The sequence below is a fragment of the Mizuhopecten yessoensis genome, unplaced genomic scaffold, assembly GCF_002113885.1.
Source record: "Mizuhopecten yessoensis strain PY_sf001 unplaced genomic scaffold, ASM211388v2 scaffold716127, whole genome shotgun sequence".
Lineage (NCBI taxonomy): Eukaryota > Metazoa > Mollusca > Bivalvia > Pectinida > Pectinidae > Mizuhopecten > Mizuhopecten yessoensis.
In genome coordinates this window covers 96,970-112,819 of record NW_018479961.1, presented here as the reverse complement: position 1 = coordinate 112,819, position 15,850 = coordinate 96,970, and the positions used below count along the sequence as shown (strand labels likewise).

Sequence of the window (15,850 nt, the reverse complement as noted above, 5' to 3'; positions counted from 1 at the left end):
CATCTAGGTATCCTTGTTACCAGGTGATTATCTGATGATGACTTATTACACAGGTACTATCTAGGTATCCTTGTTAACAGGTTATTATCTAATGATGACGTATTACACAGATACTGTTTAGGTATCCTTGTTACCAGGTGGTTATCTAATGATACCTATAATTACACCAGTACCATCTAGGTATCCTTGTTACCAGGTGATTATCTAATGATGACTTATTACACAGGTACTATCTAGGTATCCTTGTTAACAGGTGCTTATCTAATGATGACGTATTACACAGATACTGTTTAGGTATCCTTGTAACCAGGTAATTATCTAATGATGACTATAATTACACTAGTACTATCTAGGTATCCTTTCTGCCAGGTGATTATCTAATGATGACTAATTACACCAGTACTGTCTAGGTATCCTTGTTACCAGGTGAATATCTAATGATGACTTATTACACATGTACTGATTATCTAATGGTGACTTATTACATCAGTACTATCTAGGTATCCTTGTTAACAGGTGCTTATCTAATGATGACGTATTACACAGATACCGTTTAGGTATCCTTGTAACCAGGTAATTATCTAATGATGACTATAATTACACTACTACTATCTAGGTATCCTTGTTACCAGGTGAATATCTAATGATGACTTATTACACAGGTACTATCTAGGTATCCTTGTTCACAGGTGATTATCTAATGATGACTTTTTACACAGGTACTATCTAGGTATCCTTGTTAACAGGTGATTATCTAATGTTACCTATAATTACACCAGTACTATATAGGTATCCTTGTTACCAGGTGAATATCTAATGATGACTTATTACACAGGTACTATCTAGGTATCCTTGTTCACAGGTGATTATCTAATGATGACTATAATTACACTAGTACTATCTAGGTATCCTTTCTGCCAGGTGATTATCTAATGATGACTTATTACACATGGACTGTTTAGGTATCCTTGTTACCAGGTGAATATCTAATGATGACTTATTACACATGGACTGTTTAGGTATCCTTGTTACCAGGTGGTTAGCTTATGATACCTATAATTACACCAGTTCTATCTAGGTATCCTTGTTACCAGGCGATTATCTAATGGTGACTTATTACACCAGGACTATCTAGGTATCCTTGTTAACAGTTGATTATCTAATGATGACTTATTACACATGGACTGTTTAGGTATCCTTGTTACCAGGTGAATATCTAATGATGACTTATTACACAGGAACTATCTAGGTAACAGGTGATTATCTAATGATGACTTTTTACACAGGTACTATCTAGGTATCCTTATTAACAGGTGATTATCTAATGATGACTAATTACACCAGTACTGTCTAGGTATCCTTGTTACCAGGTGAATATCTAATGATGACTTATTACACCAGTACTATGTAGGTATCCTTGTTAACAGGTGATTATCTAATGATGACTTATTACACATGTACTGTTTAGGTATCCTTGTTACCAGGTGATTATCTAATGATGACCAATTACACAGGTACTGTTTAGGTATCCTTGTTACCAGCTGATTATCTAATAATGACCAATTACACAGGTACTGTTTAGGTATCCTTGTTACCAGGTATCATTAGATAATCACCCTGTGTAATACGTCATCATTAGATTATCACCTGTTAACAATGATACCTAGATAGTACCTGTGTAATAAGTCATAATTAGATAATCACCTAGTAACAAGGATACCTACATAGTACTGGTGTAATAAGTCGTCATTAGATAATCACATGTTAACAAGGATACCTAAGCAGTACCTGTGTAATAAGTCATTATTAGATAATCACCTGGTAACAAGGGTACCAAGATAGTACATGTGCTAGAGTAATTATAGTCATCATTAGATATTCACCTGGTAACAAGGATGCCTAGATAGTACTGGTGAATATCTAATGATAACTTATTACACCAGTACTATCTATGTATCCTTGTTACCATGTGATTCTCTAATAATGACTTATTACACATGTACTGTTTAGGTATCCTTGTAACCAGGTGGTTATCTAATGATGACGAATTACACAGATACTGTTTAGGTATCCTTGTAACCAGGTGATTATCTAATGATGGCTATAATTACACTAGTACATGTACTATCTTGGTATCCTTGTTACCAGGTGATTATCTAATGATGACTTATTACACCAGTACTATCTAGGTATCCTTGTTAACAGGTGATTATCTAATGATGACGTATTACACAAATACTGTTTAGGTATCCTTGTTAACAGGTGATTATCTAATGATACCTATAATTACACCAGTACTATCTAGGTATCCTTGTTACCAGGTGATTATCTAATGATGACTATAATTACACTAGTACTATCTTGGTATCCTTGTTACAAGGTGATTATCTAATGATGACTTATTACACCAGTACTGTTTAGGTTTCCTTGTTACCAGGTGTTTATCCAATGATGACTTATTACACCAGTACTATGCTAAAGTAACTAGGCTGTCCTGTGTATGCTAAAGTAACTAGGCTTTCCTGTGTATGCTAAAGTAACTAGGCTGTCCTGTGTATGCGTAAGTAACTAGGCTTTCCTGTGTATGCTAAAGTAACTAGGCTGTCCTGTGTATGCTAAAGTAACTAGGCTTCCCTGTGTATGCTGAAGTAACTAGGCTTTCCTGTGTATGCTAAAGTAATTAGGCTTTCCTGTGTATGCTAAAGTAGGATGGTGATAACTGATAATTATGAAAAGAAAAGAAAAAAAGAAAAAAAAGAAAACAAAATGAAAGTGATCAATCAAATGGAAAATATTATTTACCTTAAAACAATGTCTCCATACTTAGAATTTGATCGCAATCATATCGGCATTTTATCTTGAATACATATATAGTGTATCTTAAATAATCTGGTTATCCTTTCACAGAAAACGGACATGCAATATAGGCGTGAACAGTCACTTTTGCGCCCTGGCTGATCTGGACAGTAAGATCCGCTCAAGAGAATGGCTCAACAGTATATACAGTCCCGGTAAACGCAGTATGGGTGACACGCAAAAGCAAGAAGACGACATGGACGAAGTAACAAGGTAAGTTGCAATCATTCGAAATTAGCAGACCGGGTTAACGATAACGTGTACTGCTGTTAACACGTCTATGTAGCATAATGGCGATCTTGCGGATATGAAAACGTAAAGGATGTCCACTGGGATTTTCTATTTATTAATTATTTTCTAGAGATAAATATGTATTTTATGTAGCCCATATCAATTGTTCAATGAAATTAATTCCATTAAAAAAAAGATGATATGAAATCAATAGAATGGCGCCATGACATACTAAGGAGTTATACCTTAGCCACAAAATCCCGAGTCCGATGTACCTATATTTGGCTTGACGAAGCTGATGACCGCATAGTCTTAAAAAAAAATAAAGGCGTATATACTATTGTTATTTTGATATCGAAATCCAATCAGTTTTCTTTCAAATTTTAAATAAATGCTAAATGATTTGACATTTTATGGAAAAGGACTATTGTAAACGAGCATATTTTTGCAGTAGTCTTGCTTCAGACCTTTTCTCGCTTTAAGTATTGCGCTATTTTTTATTGTGCTATATCCAGTTGCGATAAATTACAAATTCACTAATCAGATAAATAAGATAATGCAGTAAGATCTAAGTGAACTAAAATCAGTACGTTTACAGTATTTTCGAAAATAACGGTATGTACTGTAATTGTAATCAGTTCTGTAAAATATTAATTAAATAGATAATAGAGTTTTCGTACAACGCGTAATTTGCTTAAAAGAAATAGTTTTTCATCATTCACACACAGAGCGAAGTATGTATTCGAGCATAAAACGCCAAGTACTACTTTTTTCTAGGAGTCAGTTTATCGTTCTCCTGTCGTTACTAACCGGGAGGTCAGGCTGGGTTCACCGATGACAAAGGTTAATTAAAAACCAACAGTATAGCCTCTCCTTTACAGTAGTTTCATGCCGTTCGGACGATACTGTTCTCTTGGCTAAACTATCACGTTTGCAAGGTCGCGTTTTATATTTGTTCAATACTGGGAATAATATATCTACAGAATTTATTGTATGCTACATATTCAAACATTTGCATTCAATAGAATGGCAATTGCAACAATGACTTACACTTCAAACTTAGTCAGACGAAAACGTCTATTCAAAACTTATACTTTATGTATGCATTTCTGCCAACTAAAAAAACACCAAGACGTGTTTTAATGTTTAATCTATAATGTAAGATGAATCCCAAACTCCTATTGTAAAGGAATCAAATTTCTCGGGCTACTAATCGAAAATCGGTGATGGTATCCAAGCTATAGATAAAACCGCCGAGACGAGGTTGTCATTGTCCGTCTCTGGTTTTGTCATTCATACTGAGCATAACACATTCTTATTTATTCAAAAGCGAAGACCAGCATCAATGCATAGCATGTCACGAACCATTTACTGTAAAACACATGTTATTAGATTGCATTGACCTTCAGCTAACAAGATATTTTTTTTTATAATAATATAACAGATCTCAAATTACTTTTCGAAACAGTCAGTATCTCTACCACTCTTATCTACTAAAAACTGTTGGTCTGTTCAAGAAGATATAACTTAATTATTGTCACTTTTACTATTTTTTAAGTTGACGTTTGTCTTTTACCTTTTTGTTCAATTGACGAAATTTCCTTTAACATGTTTAACCTACTTTTATTAGCCCTAATGATCTCTTTTGTGTTGATGGGCCGTTCAGAATCAAATAATAATAATAATAATTTTGTGGTTTCGACTGACCACAACTATTTTGATTTGAGGCCAGTAATCCTCTCGATATATGGCTATAGAAAAATTAAACCCTGCTTGACCCAGGTATACATGCATAAACGTTTTTTTTTTCATAACGCCATCAACCTTGATGCTTTATAACAGCCAAAACTTAATTCACCCTGGCTCTGTAAAAACAAATTCAAGTGCAAGTCTAAGATATCCAAATTGCATAACTCCATACCCATGCTATATGAGTATATCATACTATGACTTATTGTGTTGAAATGAACGGTGAACATATCATCTTTTTGGGGTTTGTTGAACATTAAACTCATGTAACGAACATATAACTGTGCCTTGCATACCGACCGACTTTGCCGATTTCAAACAGATTTGAGACAAATATTATGATGTGCCTGCTATATAAACATTGTTCTGCACCATTACATTGTCAAGAGATTTTGAATTTCTGAAATACCTTGCGTATAAATATCTTAACATTTTGCGGTATACATATGGTTTCATTTGTGGTATGAAGCTGTGCAAGTGTCCCATAGAATTGTTGTCCGACCATATATGACTTGACTGTCGCTAGACCGCTCCCGTTGTGTGAGTGGTTTTAGGTCCTGTTGGTGTCTTTCCGTATGGGGTATTATATCTTATAGCTTTTTTGCTATAATGGAGCAATGGTAGTTATGTTTTGGACGATAAATAAGTTGACTTATTGGAGACAGCAGCTTAGTGGAACTAGACTGAACACCAGTATATCAGCATATAACTCAAGATAACACAATTACATTGATGACCGCAATAGTAATCACGCCTAACAACCCTCCAATTGGGACACTCTATCTGGACAAAAATGAAACGGAACAAACCGGTCGTTGGTATGTAGATTTAATGGTGGAGGAGAATGGCCTAGTCATGCAATGTGTACCAGCCAAAGTGATATAACTGGATAGTTGCATGTCATTACCTAGAGCATTACCATTCTCAGTATAGCACAGCGGCTCTACGGATAATCATGTTAACTAAAACCCGATCAGTCGGGAATATGACCCTGTTATTTAGACAGAGTTCTGCACCATTTCGTCATGCGTTATGCAAGATGCACTTTATAATATTTTATAACATAGACATTTCGTCGCGTAGGCTAGGCGGTAGAAAAGCAGTAATGGATAATTTTTAACGTGCACCCTTCATCACCTTTAGGGAATAATATTTACTTTGTATTACACACACGGGCCAATGTTATTAGTTCTTATTTACAATACGTAGAAATAGAGTTATGGTAATGCTGCTTTATGTTGGTCCTTATGTACGTACGAGTGCCATGGTAGATTATCTTATGGTTCTCGGTTTTCGTGGTTTTGAGCATTATTCACATCCAAGTCTTGTTAAAATACTTTATAAACTCATATTAAGCATGTAATTAAAACTTATGATATGAGGAAATATCATTTTCTGACTTTTTACACTTCAAATCATATCCCAGCGTATTATTGACTGTGGTGTACAGTCAATATAACGTTCGAAACCATATCGGAACTTATTCCGTTATTAGCATGAGCCGCCTATACAGATAACTGAGTATGGTCCCTTTCCTGTGCCAGGCAATATCAGTTAGTTTTACCTTCCATGTCTACGCAACACTTTTTTCTTATAATAAGCAAGTGGACAAACAAATACTGTTAAGCTTGCGGGTAATATATAATGTAAAGTCCTGCCAAGGATTCTGACTTCGGGCTTGTTGAACAAGAAATCATGAAATGCCAATTCTTACATAAGAAAGGATGTTAAGTTAAGATACGAAGTATTACAAAGAAGTTGATTTATGTTGACTCTTTCAGATGTCCTCTAAGTATAAGGCACACGAATAGATAGGGGTCAACATTAGTCGCCTCATGCAAACATCATGCATAGTTTGCTTTATAGTGTTAGTTGTCCTATTGAACTGTGGACTTTTCAGGATGTGTCGCCATGTGTTTATAATGTACAAAAGGTTTGTCGGATTATTTGATTCCTTGTGATAGGGGGAATCTGATGCCGACTTTAAAGTGTTAACTCACTGAAATTCCATGCTTACGACACCCAGTGCAGTACTCCATTTAGCCACATTATACTTTCAAAGAGTAACCCAGTCGTTGCGCTCACCATAAATGCTGAGTGTTTAATAGGAAAATTACAACTAGCATTTTTAAGGTTTTTTGGTATGTCCTGGCCTGGGGACAAAACTGATTGCTTGTCTAACATGGGCGAACATTCTGCAATATAACTAAGGTGTAGGTGGTGCCAAGGGAAGCGTTACTCTTGTCGTGTGCCGTAGTGGCACAAAGGAACATTCCTAGTATAAAAGGGGAGGGTCACTTGTACTTTGTCTTGTCTCCTCGACCACTGCAACCCAGAAGCTTATTTATAACAAGGGGTTAGCAATCCATCACGTGGTTGCTGCATAAATAACTGTTGATTTTAACACTGTTTCAAAGGATTGGGTGAAATTACATTGCCAGTATATGATTATATAATCGATTAAGAGGACTGTATGTTTTAATAATGACCAATGTTAGAATGTTAGTATTTCAAATGCAACCAGCTACACAGTAAATTCAAATAATCATTTTACATGATGCATTGCCATTTCGCGATATTATTGTATCTTAGTTAATACCGTTTTCACATTGTCGATGGGCCGTTAAACAATACCAAAAAAAAATACGTTTTTAATCTAAGAGTTAGTGTTCATGGTGTACATACCGAGTAAAGTGTGTTTTGGGGGATTAACACACATATTCCCATTGCATGATTGTATAAGGTACTTTATATGGAGGTCCCTGGAAAGTTTATTGGTTTCTTTATTCTCTATTTTGAGTATTTTCCTTCGATAGGATATGCTAAGCACCCCTGGTTAGCCCACTGTCAGAACTGTCCGCCATATTCCTTCTTCTACTTAAGGCATTTCAGTATGTTAACATTTCCACTGCAAGTCTCATAATAAACAATTAAGATTAAGATGATCACTTACCGCTGACAGTCCAACAACCATATTAATGGCATTAATTTAACGTTCAGATTATTCTGTTCACGCCCAATGTCCTCACATGCTTCACTGTTGTCACTCAATACTTTCCCAAGGCACAAAAGAGTACATTATTTACTGTATGTTTAAATGTCAACAATTTGGTAATAACGTCAACCTTTTTTCATTGTAAGATAGAAAATACAGTACATGATATACGAAAAATATAATGTATACTTGCTGTTTTTTTACAAAGACTTTATTTGATAATGTACTTTTGAATAAAATATCAACTGTCTTCTGGGTCTGTTGGATAACCGAACTACTCGGTAGTGAAGTGGACGTAAGACGATAAAAATCAATCAATCTTCTGCGTTGAAGTGTCAGTTATAGCCCCTTTATAATTGAATTTTTCATAAAATGTTATTTTCTTGTGAAGAATACTTGACAAAGAAGTTGTTACGTTTCTAGTCTTCTACGAAAACACACTCGCACATAACGCTAGTTTTCCAGTTGTAATAACGTATTTGTTTCCAACGAGTGAAATACCTATTTAGTGTTCAACGGGAAAATCATTAATCTTCTTTTTAATACAATTTTTAAAGTAACGCGAAGAAAACATTGCTACATAAGAACAGTGTGCCATTTTGAATGGGGTTCGCAATGCAATTTTTGCCGTTGCTGCTATTTTCTGGTAAGATTTTCAAACAAAAATGATATCAATAGTTTAGTTATGTATATACCATAATGTAAGTGCAAAATTAGAACAAAACAGCCACTTATTTCGCCGTCGCTTCATCTGAACTTGAAACTTAAAATCTTTGCAATGATGAGAAATTACCGTTCTGATTGGACAATAATGACAATGATATCTTTACTTGCGAAGATATAATATTTCGTATATCTTGACTGCAGTGAAGATAAAAGATTTTATCAAACGTAAAATTCATGATATTCTCTGGTAAAATGTATTAAATACAGGTATCTTAGAGTTATACTAATACTTTTTTGTATATAGTATGCGGCCTCAATTTCCAAGAAGGCTTTTCCGCATGGGGAAGCATCGGAAGTGGACAAAGTGTTTACAGATCAAACCCAGTGCCGCGTAAGGGTTTTTAAAAAAATGTTATTGGCTCGGTCCGACATTTTTGTTTACAATTACATAAGGATTTGTGTGACTGATAACGACATCAATCAAATAGAAATGTTTGTGAGGCATTAATTCGATTTAAGAAATCTGATTAATTTGTCTGTAAAGTTGTCGGCATTTTGCGGGCACGATTGTCGTATTCCCTTGTGAATGATTGAACTGTTTGCGATGGTCGGAACAAAAGGAAGACAGGAGCTTACCCGATGTGTATTTTTCAACGCGTGCAAACTGGACCCACGGGAAGGGTCACTACAATCTTAGAGTCTTATTTACAGATCACATCCAACAACTATACCGCACCTAAACTAATCTGTGTGACATTCAGTAAAATGATGCTTAAATAATACATTTCTTCGTTGTGAGAATCGGGGAATGGAGAACTTGTTCTGGATAAGGGGGAGGCAGCACTTTGAAGAGTACTGTTATACTTTATTTAAATAGTGTGGACCAACACTCCCAATTAAAAATTAATTAATTAATAATAATGTAGGCGGGCATGATGCCTATTAATGAGTATTGCCTATTTATATTAGCAGTGTTGATTCAATGAAACAATCTATACCCAAAATTAAAATGAAGATAATTGGATGGTTTTGGCCCATAAGTCACTCGCTGGAACGAAATTACACATTTCATCTTCTGAAATACGATTTCCAGCTCGTCATGTACAATGATGTTGTAAATCTCCTCAAGCTGCAACTAGTTCGATGTTATCCCGAGTGTACATTATACTAGTGCTGTCAGGACTACAATTTGCGACAGAAAATGGTTATAGTCTCTAACCCACCACACACATCGTGTATTAAATAGCTACAAAAGCCTCCACTAGAAGGGTACAAGTCATCATTAGGTCACAATTAAATAATATGTTGGAATTCGTGTCACTAAATATAGCTACAAATATAAATTAATTATTGGTTTCCGTGTTCTGATTCAGCTATCGGATGAATCATATAGCTTTTGAAGCATCAGACTTGATAATACATTTCTAAAAACAATCACATTGTGTTATTTTGAAGCCTGAATTTACTCTCTAATCAATGGAATACATTAAAGTATTATATTACCAGGGTTAACGATCGGAGCTATCTAGTGATTTTTCTTTATCGTTGGTAGATGCCTTATTGTAACCACAATTGGCAGGATTGTTTGGTTTTTGTCTGACGCTATTCGTTAAAACTAATACGTGCAATCAATTTCTCCATTACAATGGTACAATTAAATCATCTCTAAAAAATATAATTTCAGAGCATATGATGCTTACCAAAAGCTCAGATAGTCACTACCATTTAACAAACCGTTTATTTTTGAATCCTTAAATAGACATATCTAAGATCTAAAGTACATTGTTGTGAATTGCATACACCTACGTTATCTATTTACCTATTAACTGCTGTAGTTTTGTCAAATGTGACGTCACATTGAGGATTAATATAATCTTTCCCTTTCTTGGGGTGGGCAGGGGTTGGGAACGACCAGGCTTTTAAGAATCTTACCCCGAGGTTAACCGGATTGATTGTCACGCTGCTGCGTCCAAGTCCTTACATTTGAGGGAGATGACACTATCAAGTGGCCCCTTAGTGGCCTCATCATCTTAGTGGCCCCTTCGGGCCTCATCATCTTAGAAAACACTCTTCTTATGGCTCTATGTTTTGCTGGGACGTAAAACCCTAACAAATCAAAGGAGCCAGTCTCGCTGCAACTTAAATGGCTGAAAAGTATAATGGGGGAAGTGTTGGACACGTTTTAAAGGATTCGCTTTTTTGTCCTCTTATTGGGTACACGAAAACGAGAAAAATACATCTGCTGCACCTCAGGCCGTATTTAAGGTATTTCCATTTTCTCTCTGTCATAACAACTCTTTTGTTTTCTTACGATTTACTTGGTCAATACTTCTTTTTGGCCTTTGGTTAGAGCGTTCGACAGTTTGACAGCTTCAGAGAATGTCCTATAAATCAGTACTTAATACTCTTTGCTTTTCGTTCAGGTTTTGTATGGGAAGGTTAAGGGCTACTTATTCAGTTGTCAGTATAATGTGACCGGGAGGAAGCTGTCGTTTCTAGGTTATGACATACCAGGGATATGCCTCTAACATCTGGAGATACCGTCTCCGTATGACCTTAGCTGTGACCATAACAGACAAACCAGTTAGAACCCAACGTGCTACTGTCTGGGATATTCTTCATTTCGTTTGGTGTGTCTCATAATAAGTGTCGATGAAATGAGCTGAAAGGCTTAGTCAAACCCATTATTGCATTGCCCCATTATGCAGCAAGCTACATTTCACATATACCGGAAGTTCCTCATTTAGGTCGCGTGCATTTTGGATATTTATGGCATTGACCTGACCTGCCGTTAGACCATCCTGGTCATTGATACGTTTGTATGACGCGACACCACATACTGAAAAAACATGAGCTCTCTTGACATAAGACTATCGAAATACAGCAACAAAGTGAATCATAGTTCCGCTTCCTGTAATTCAAGAAATAATATCGTCAAAATCACCAACACCGTGATAACGTTATTGAACAAACGTGATACATAAGCATTAAATGGAGATTTTATTCAGATAATATCTGTTATTTAGATACACATGTATATTAAATACAACGTTTTGGTAACATCATTGTTGTATAATTCTAAACAAACTTCTGATTAAAATATTCTATTTTTGAGTTTTCAATGAATTTCTGAAGTAAATGTGAATGATCTTGTCTTCCTAGAGAACTGAAGGAACTATTGCAGAAGCGTATTAACCTTGCCAAATTGAAGGAACTACTGCGTGACGCCGAGCAGGACATTGTTCAACAGAGGTAAGTACATGTAAATAAGAAATTGTACCATTACGACAAGCCCAGGGTGATAGAGTTACAATATAAAGAATTTCAGATTTTGAAAGTCAATTTGTCGCATGTGGAAATATATAGCTAATGCACTTTCGATTCCACAGTAAAGATTACTTTTGTATTTCTAACCTTTAACATTATTGCTTCCTGTTTTGAAAAGAGGCTACAAAACGATCGGTCTTTACTTGTCGTTACCTTATCACATGTAAACTGCCAACGGAAGGAACCTGATAAAGATAAACCCTCATTGTATCATTGTATACTTCTAATCATTGTATGTTTGTTTTAGGCGAATAACGTTAGAGGGCTGCAGAATCGGTGGGGGAGGGGGTCATACCGTTATTGATTAGTTAACCTTTTTGCAACACTGGCCGATACCTCTATAATGTCATTCTTACCTATTATTTTCTGTGGGCGGTGTCTCCGTAGGCTCCCGTTTTCATATGATCTTGGTTGTTTCGATGACGTAAAACTCTGAACCAAAACACACAGTTTGAACTGATCATTGTCCCTCATGTGTTTCTTACAGGAAGAGGACATGCGCGGTTGAAGTGGGCGGGACATGTAGAACAGAGTGGGCTTCGTCCATCGCTGATCAGTACTACTATCTGTTGGGTCCACACAGCCCTGGCAGGAGAAGGAGGAGATCTCCCATCCGGCTCTTCAGGAGAAAAATCGCCACACAAAAACTTTTCGGAAAGCCTGTAATGTGATGACTTTTCAAATAATGAATCTTTTATTACATTAATATGTCAACATCAGCTCTTTTTATTCATCAGCGTTTATTCTTGTCATATGAATTTGAATAAGACTACATGATATTATGACACATTTACAATGCTTACTTTTGCAATATCTGTTAGTAGCATATGTTAATAAAAATATATTAATGAAATTATAGAAATCTTACGACTTAGAATTTATTGATAGTGATCAGATGGTTAGTTCGGACTATTTTTTTCCTCTGAAGTACTTAAATATTTTTTTCACATTTTTGGTTGTAAAACAGCTGCAACATCCGAACGTAAAGTATGAAGGACTGTATTGTGATAAAAGAGCAGCAAATAAAATAAATGATTAAGGACTTCCCAACCTTCGTAATACCTATTTTTTTCTTGTCGTATTTTCGTGTAGTCATTTCCGTATTGCGTATCGGGCATTCCATCACCGTAGTGTAAATTATAGTAACACCGGGTAAACAATAGTACACGTGCGTGCCGATGATATGTTAACACCCGATATCGAGACTTAACTTGGAAATAAAGGGTACGATAAAAAGATATAAATTAACTCACGGGAAGACATTGACATACGATCAGACGACTTCAGGAAGGTCGTTTATGGGGCGTATAGATTGCAGACTGATGTGTTTTGTTTACACACCTGTACTTTTCACGTGCTAACACTTGTTCACAAGCTCGGGGTCGCTACGATGTTTGTTGTTGAGCGAGTTACGCTCTGTAAGGTAAATCATTTCACAAATGCTAAAACAATAACTCTGAAAATAGTATTTTATAAATTATCAAGATCCCTATAAAATGCTACCATGCGATAGCGTATGGCTACATATGTACCTGACATGTAAATATCCCAGGCGTTAATTCATTTGTTTCCGTCGTTTTTGGTAAAGTAAAGAAAATAAACTTTCTACAAAAAGTTCCGATTTTTTTCAAGATAGACAACTCTTATCAGGATCAAAATGATTGTAAAATGTAAAATAAATGAATTTGTGTATCTTTGGTTCAATTTTTCACTCTTTTTGTATTAAACTATGTGTCCTGTTTGCTTTTAGCTTGTATATAACTACTTTTATCCATACAATTTCAATAAAAAACACTGTAACGTGTTCAAGATATTTTATGATAAATAAATTAGTTGTAGGGTTGATTAGCAATGCTTCTTTTCATTATGTTATTGTTGTTATAGTTTTGAACAATGCCACGCCCTCAAAAAATGTGAAAGTGATAAATTTGACAAAAATTCAATTTTTCGGTATTTTTTACAAAAAAATCCCCAGTTAATCGGAATGCTTAGATTGTCATAAATCATCTCTACATAGTGACATAACCGTTATGGGAGACTTTCATTGAATTCTGCTGGTTAATTGCAAAAGGGTGGAGCCTCCTTAACAGTGTTAAAGCGTTGCATTACTCAACTAACGTGTAGTACAATGGCGTACGAGTGGTAAGGTTTGAATTGATATTGTAAACGAGTGCCATATTGTGTGATTATATAACAGCTTAGGAAGGTATGGATGCTTCTCTCTTTGTAGCAACACTTGTGATACATTTTGTATGTAATGTTCATTTGCTCCATGACTAATATACCGCGTGTTAGTAATTCATTATGGTGTTTTCCCAAAGAGTTTGTGGCACTGCAGATTCAACTTCCACAATCTGAGCAATCAATTTGGCAATATATTTAAATTATTCGATGGAACACTATCAGAGGTACAGTTAATATATGATTTCAAAAATAAAACTAATCAGAAGATAGGATAGCTCCTGTTTTCCAATCAAAGTATATGGGTAACATTTACTTTTCAGATGTTTTGAACGGAAGTATATATTTTTCATAAAATAGAATAAAAAATCTCTACCATACTGATGTATTTTAGCGGGATGTTTCGCTTTGTAAAATTCTACTGTTTGATTTTGAATAAGAAACAAAACTATATATATAGATGATATGTTTTTGTTGTGTTTATATAATCATCTGTAAGTCAATTTCGCGACCAACTCGTGTATCCAAGACATACACGACATCAGACAACCTTTCTACTATTTGTTAATATCTGTGAATATTTTTGGTTTTATTGTGTCCTCAAAAATAATTATAATGTGAATTAATCAACAATTTGAACATATATGTGTGTTTCTATACAAATAAATGCAGAATCAACAGGTGTCTATTTAGTGTCGATTCTTTTCCAAACGTCCGGGCAGCAACGGTCGCTCAGAGACCCTTATCAAATACAAACACAAAGACCATAACACAGCGATTACCTTCAAACTTCGTTATCTCGTTGTAATGAGACTATAAACGAGAGTATAAAACGGTACTTTCTATCTGTTGTCAAGGACATGTTTACCAATAATCATAATACAGTCCTCTCCTCTTACAATGTCGATATAAATAGTTTACTATCTTAAATTTTATGTTCAGACAATTGGAAAAACAAGAGGAAAGCATGTCCTTTACTACTGAACAGGATTAATAATTCTACATGATACTTACAAAATGGAAATGGTCAAAATACTGATTGTGAGATATCTTTATCGTAATATAATGGCAATTTGTTTTTCTTTCTTTTCACTTGGCATTAATATGATTACTTTAGTTAAATAGATACATGTTTAAACATAATTTGAGATAATGATCAGCCCTTTAGAACAATTCTTTATGATTGGAGATTAAACAACGATACAGTGCCTAGGGGATTTTTTTTTCTGAAAGTAATACTTTCGTTGCTAAAAAATATCTCACGAATTCAACATGATAGTGAACAGAACAACTGTTAAATTCCCCAGTCTCATAGACTCAGTGAGTATTATACAGATTGCTACAAGTTATCGTCATTGTATTCATCTCGCCGTATTGTTACATGTTAACACACGAGACTCAAATTTAGATCTAGTTAAATTGGTTTCCCAAATCAAAACTTCTAAAACTGTCCAACCATCTTTTTCTCATATGTTTTCCTAGAATATATCAGAGGACACATGTGTGTATAACGTATTTACAAATGCAGAATTTAAAATTCAGAATTCGGATAGGACATTCAAAAGATCAGATTTATAAACCTTTATTTTTATTTTATAAGTACAATATTCTAGAGACACTGCCCTGTCTGTAACACGTGGTATGACTTAGGACATTGTGTGACACATATGCGAGTTCATATTTCACTGGTTGTACTTTGTTAACATGTATGTAATATACATTTACCAACCGGAAAAAAGGTCTCGAGCTGTGGAAAAGTCATTAAAGTGATCGTCAAACATTGAGTGTGAGAGGCTATAGTCACTTAGATGGTTTGTTTGTTTGTTTGTTTGATTTTGTTTAACG

At 35.1% G+C, this 15,850-nt stretch overlaps 1 protein-coding gene across 2 annotated transcripts in view; it reads left to right on the top strand.

Annotated features, from left to right (window-relative positions):
* Positions 1–12,963, top strand: part of LOC110441776 — a 48,078-nt gene extending 35,115 nt beyond the window's left edge. For both annotated transcript variants that reach the window (XM_021485026.1, XM_021485027.1), the window contains exons 4-6: positions 2,908–3,069; positions 11,660–11,749; positions 12,312–12,963. In XM_021485026.1, coding sequence (XP_021340701.1) covers positions 2,908–3,069; positions 11,660–11,749; positions 12,312–12,495 — 436 coding nt within the window. In that variant the 3' untranslated portion in view covers positions 12,496–12,963. The remainder of the gene's footprint in view (positions 1–2,907; positions 3,070–11,659; positions 11,750–12,311) is intronic.
* Positions 12,964–15,850: the final 2,887 nt, after the last annotated feature.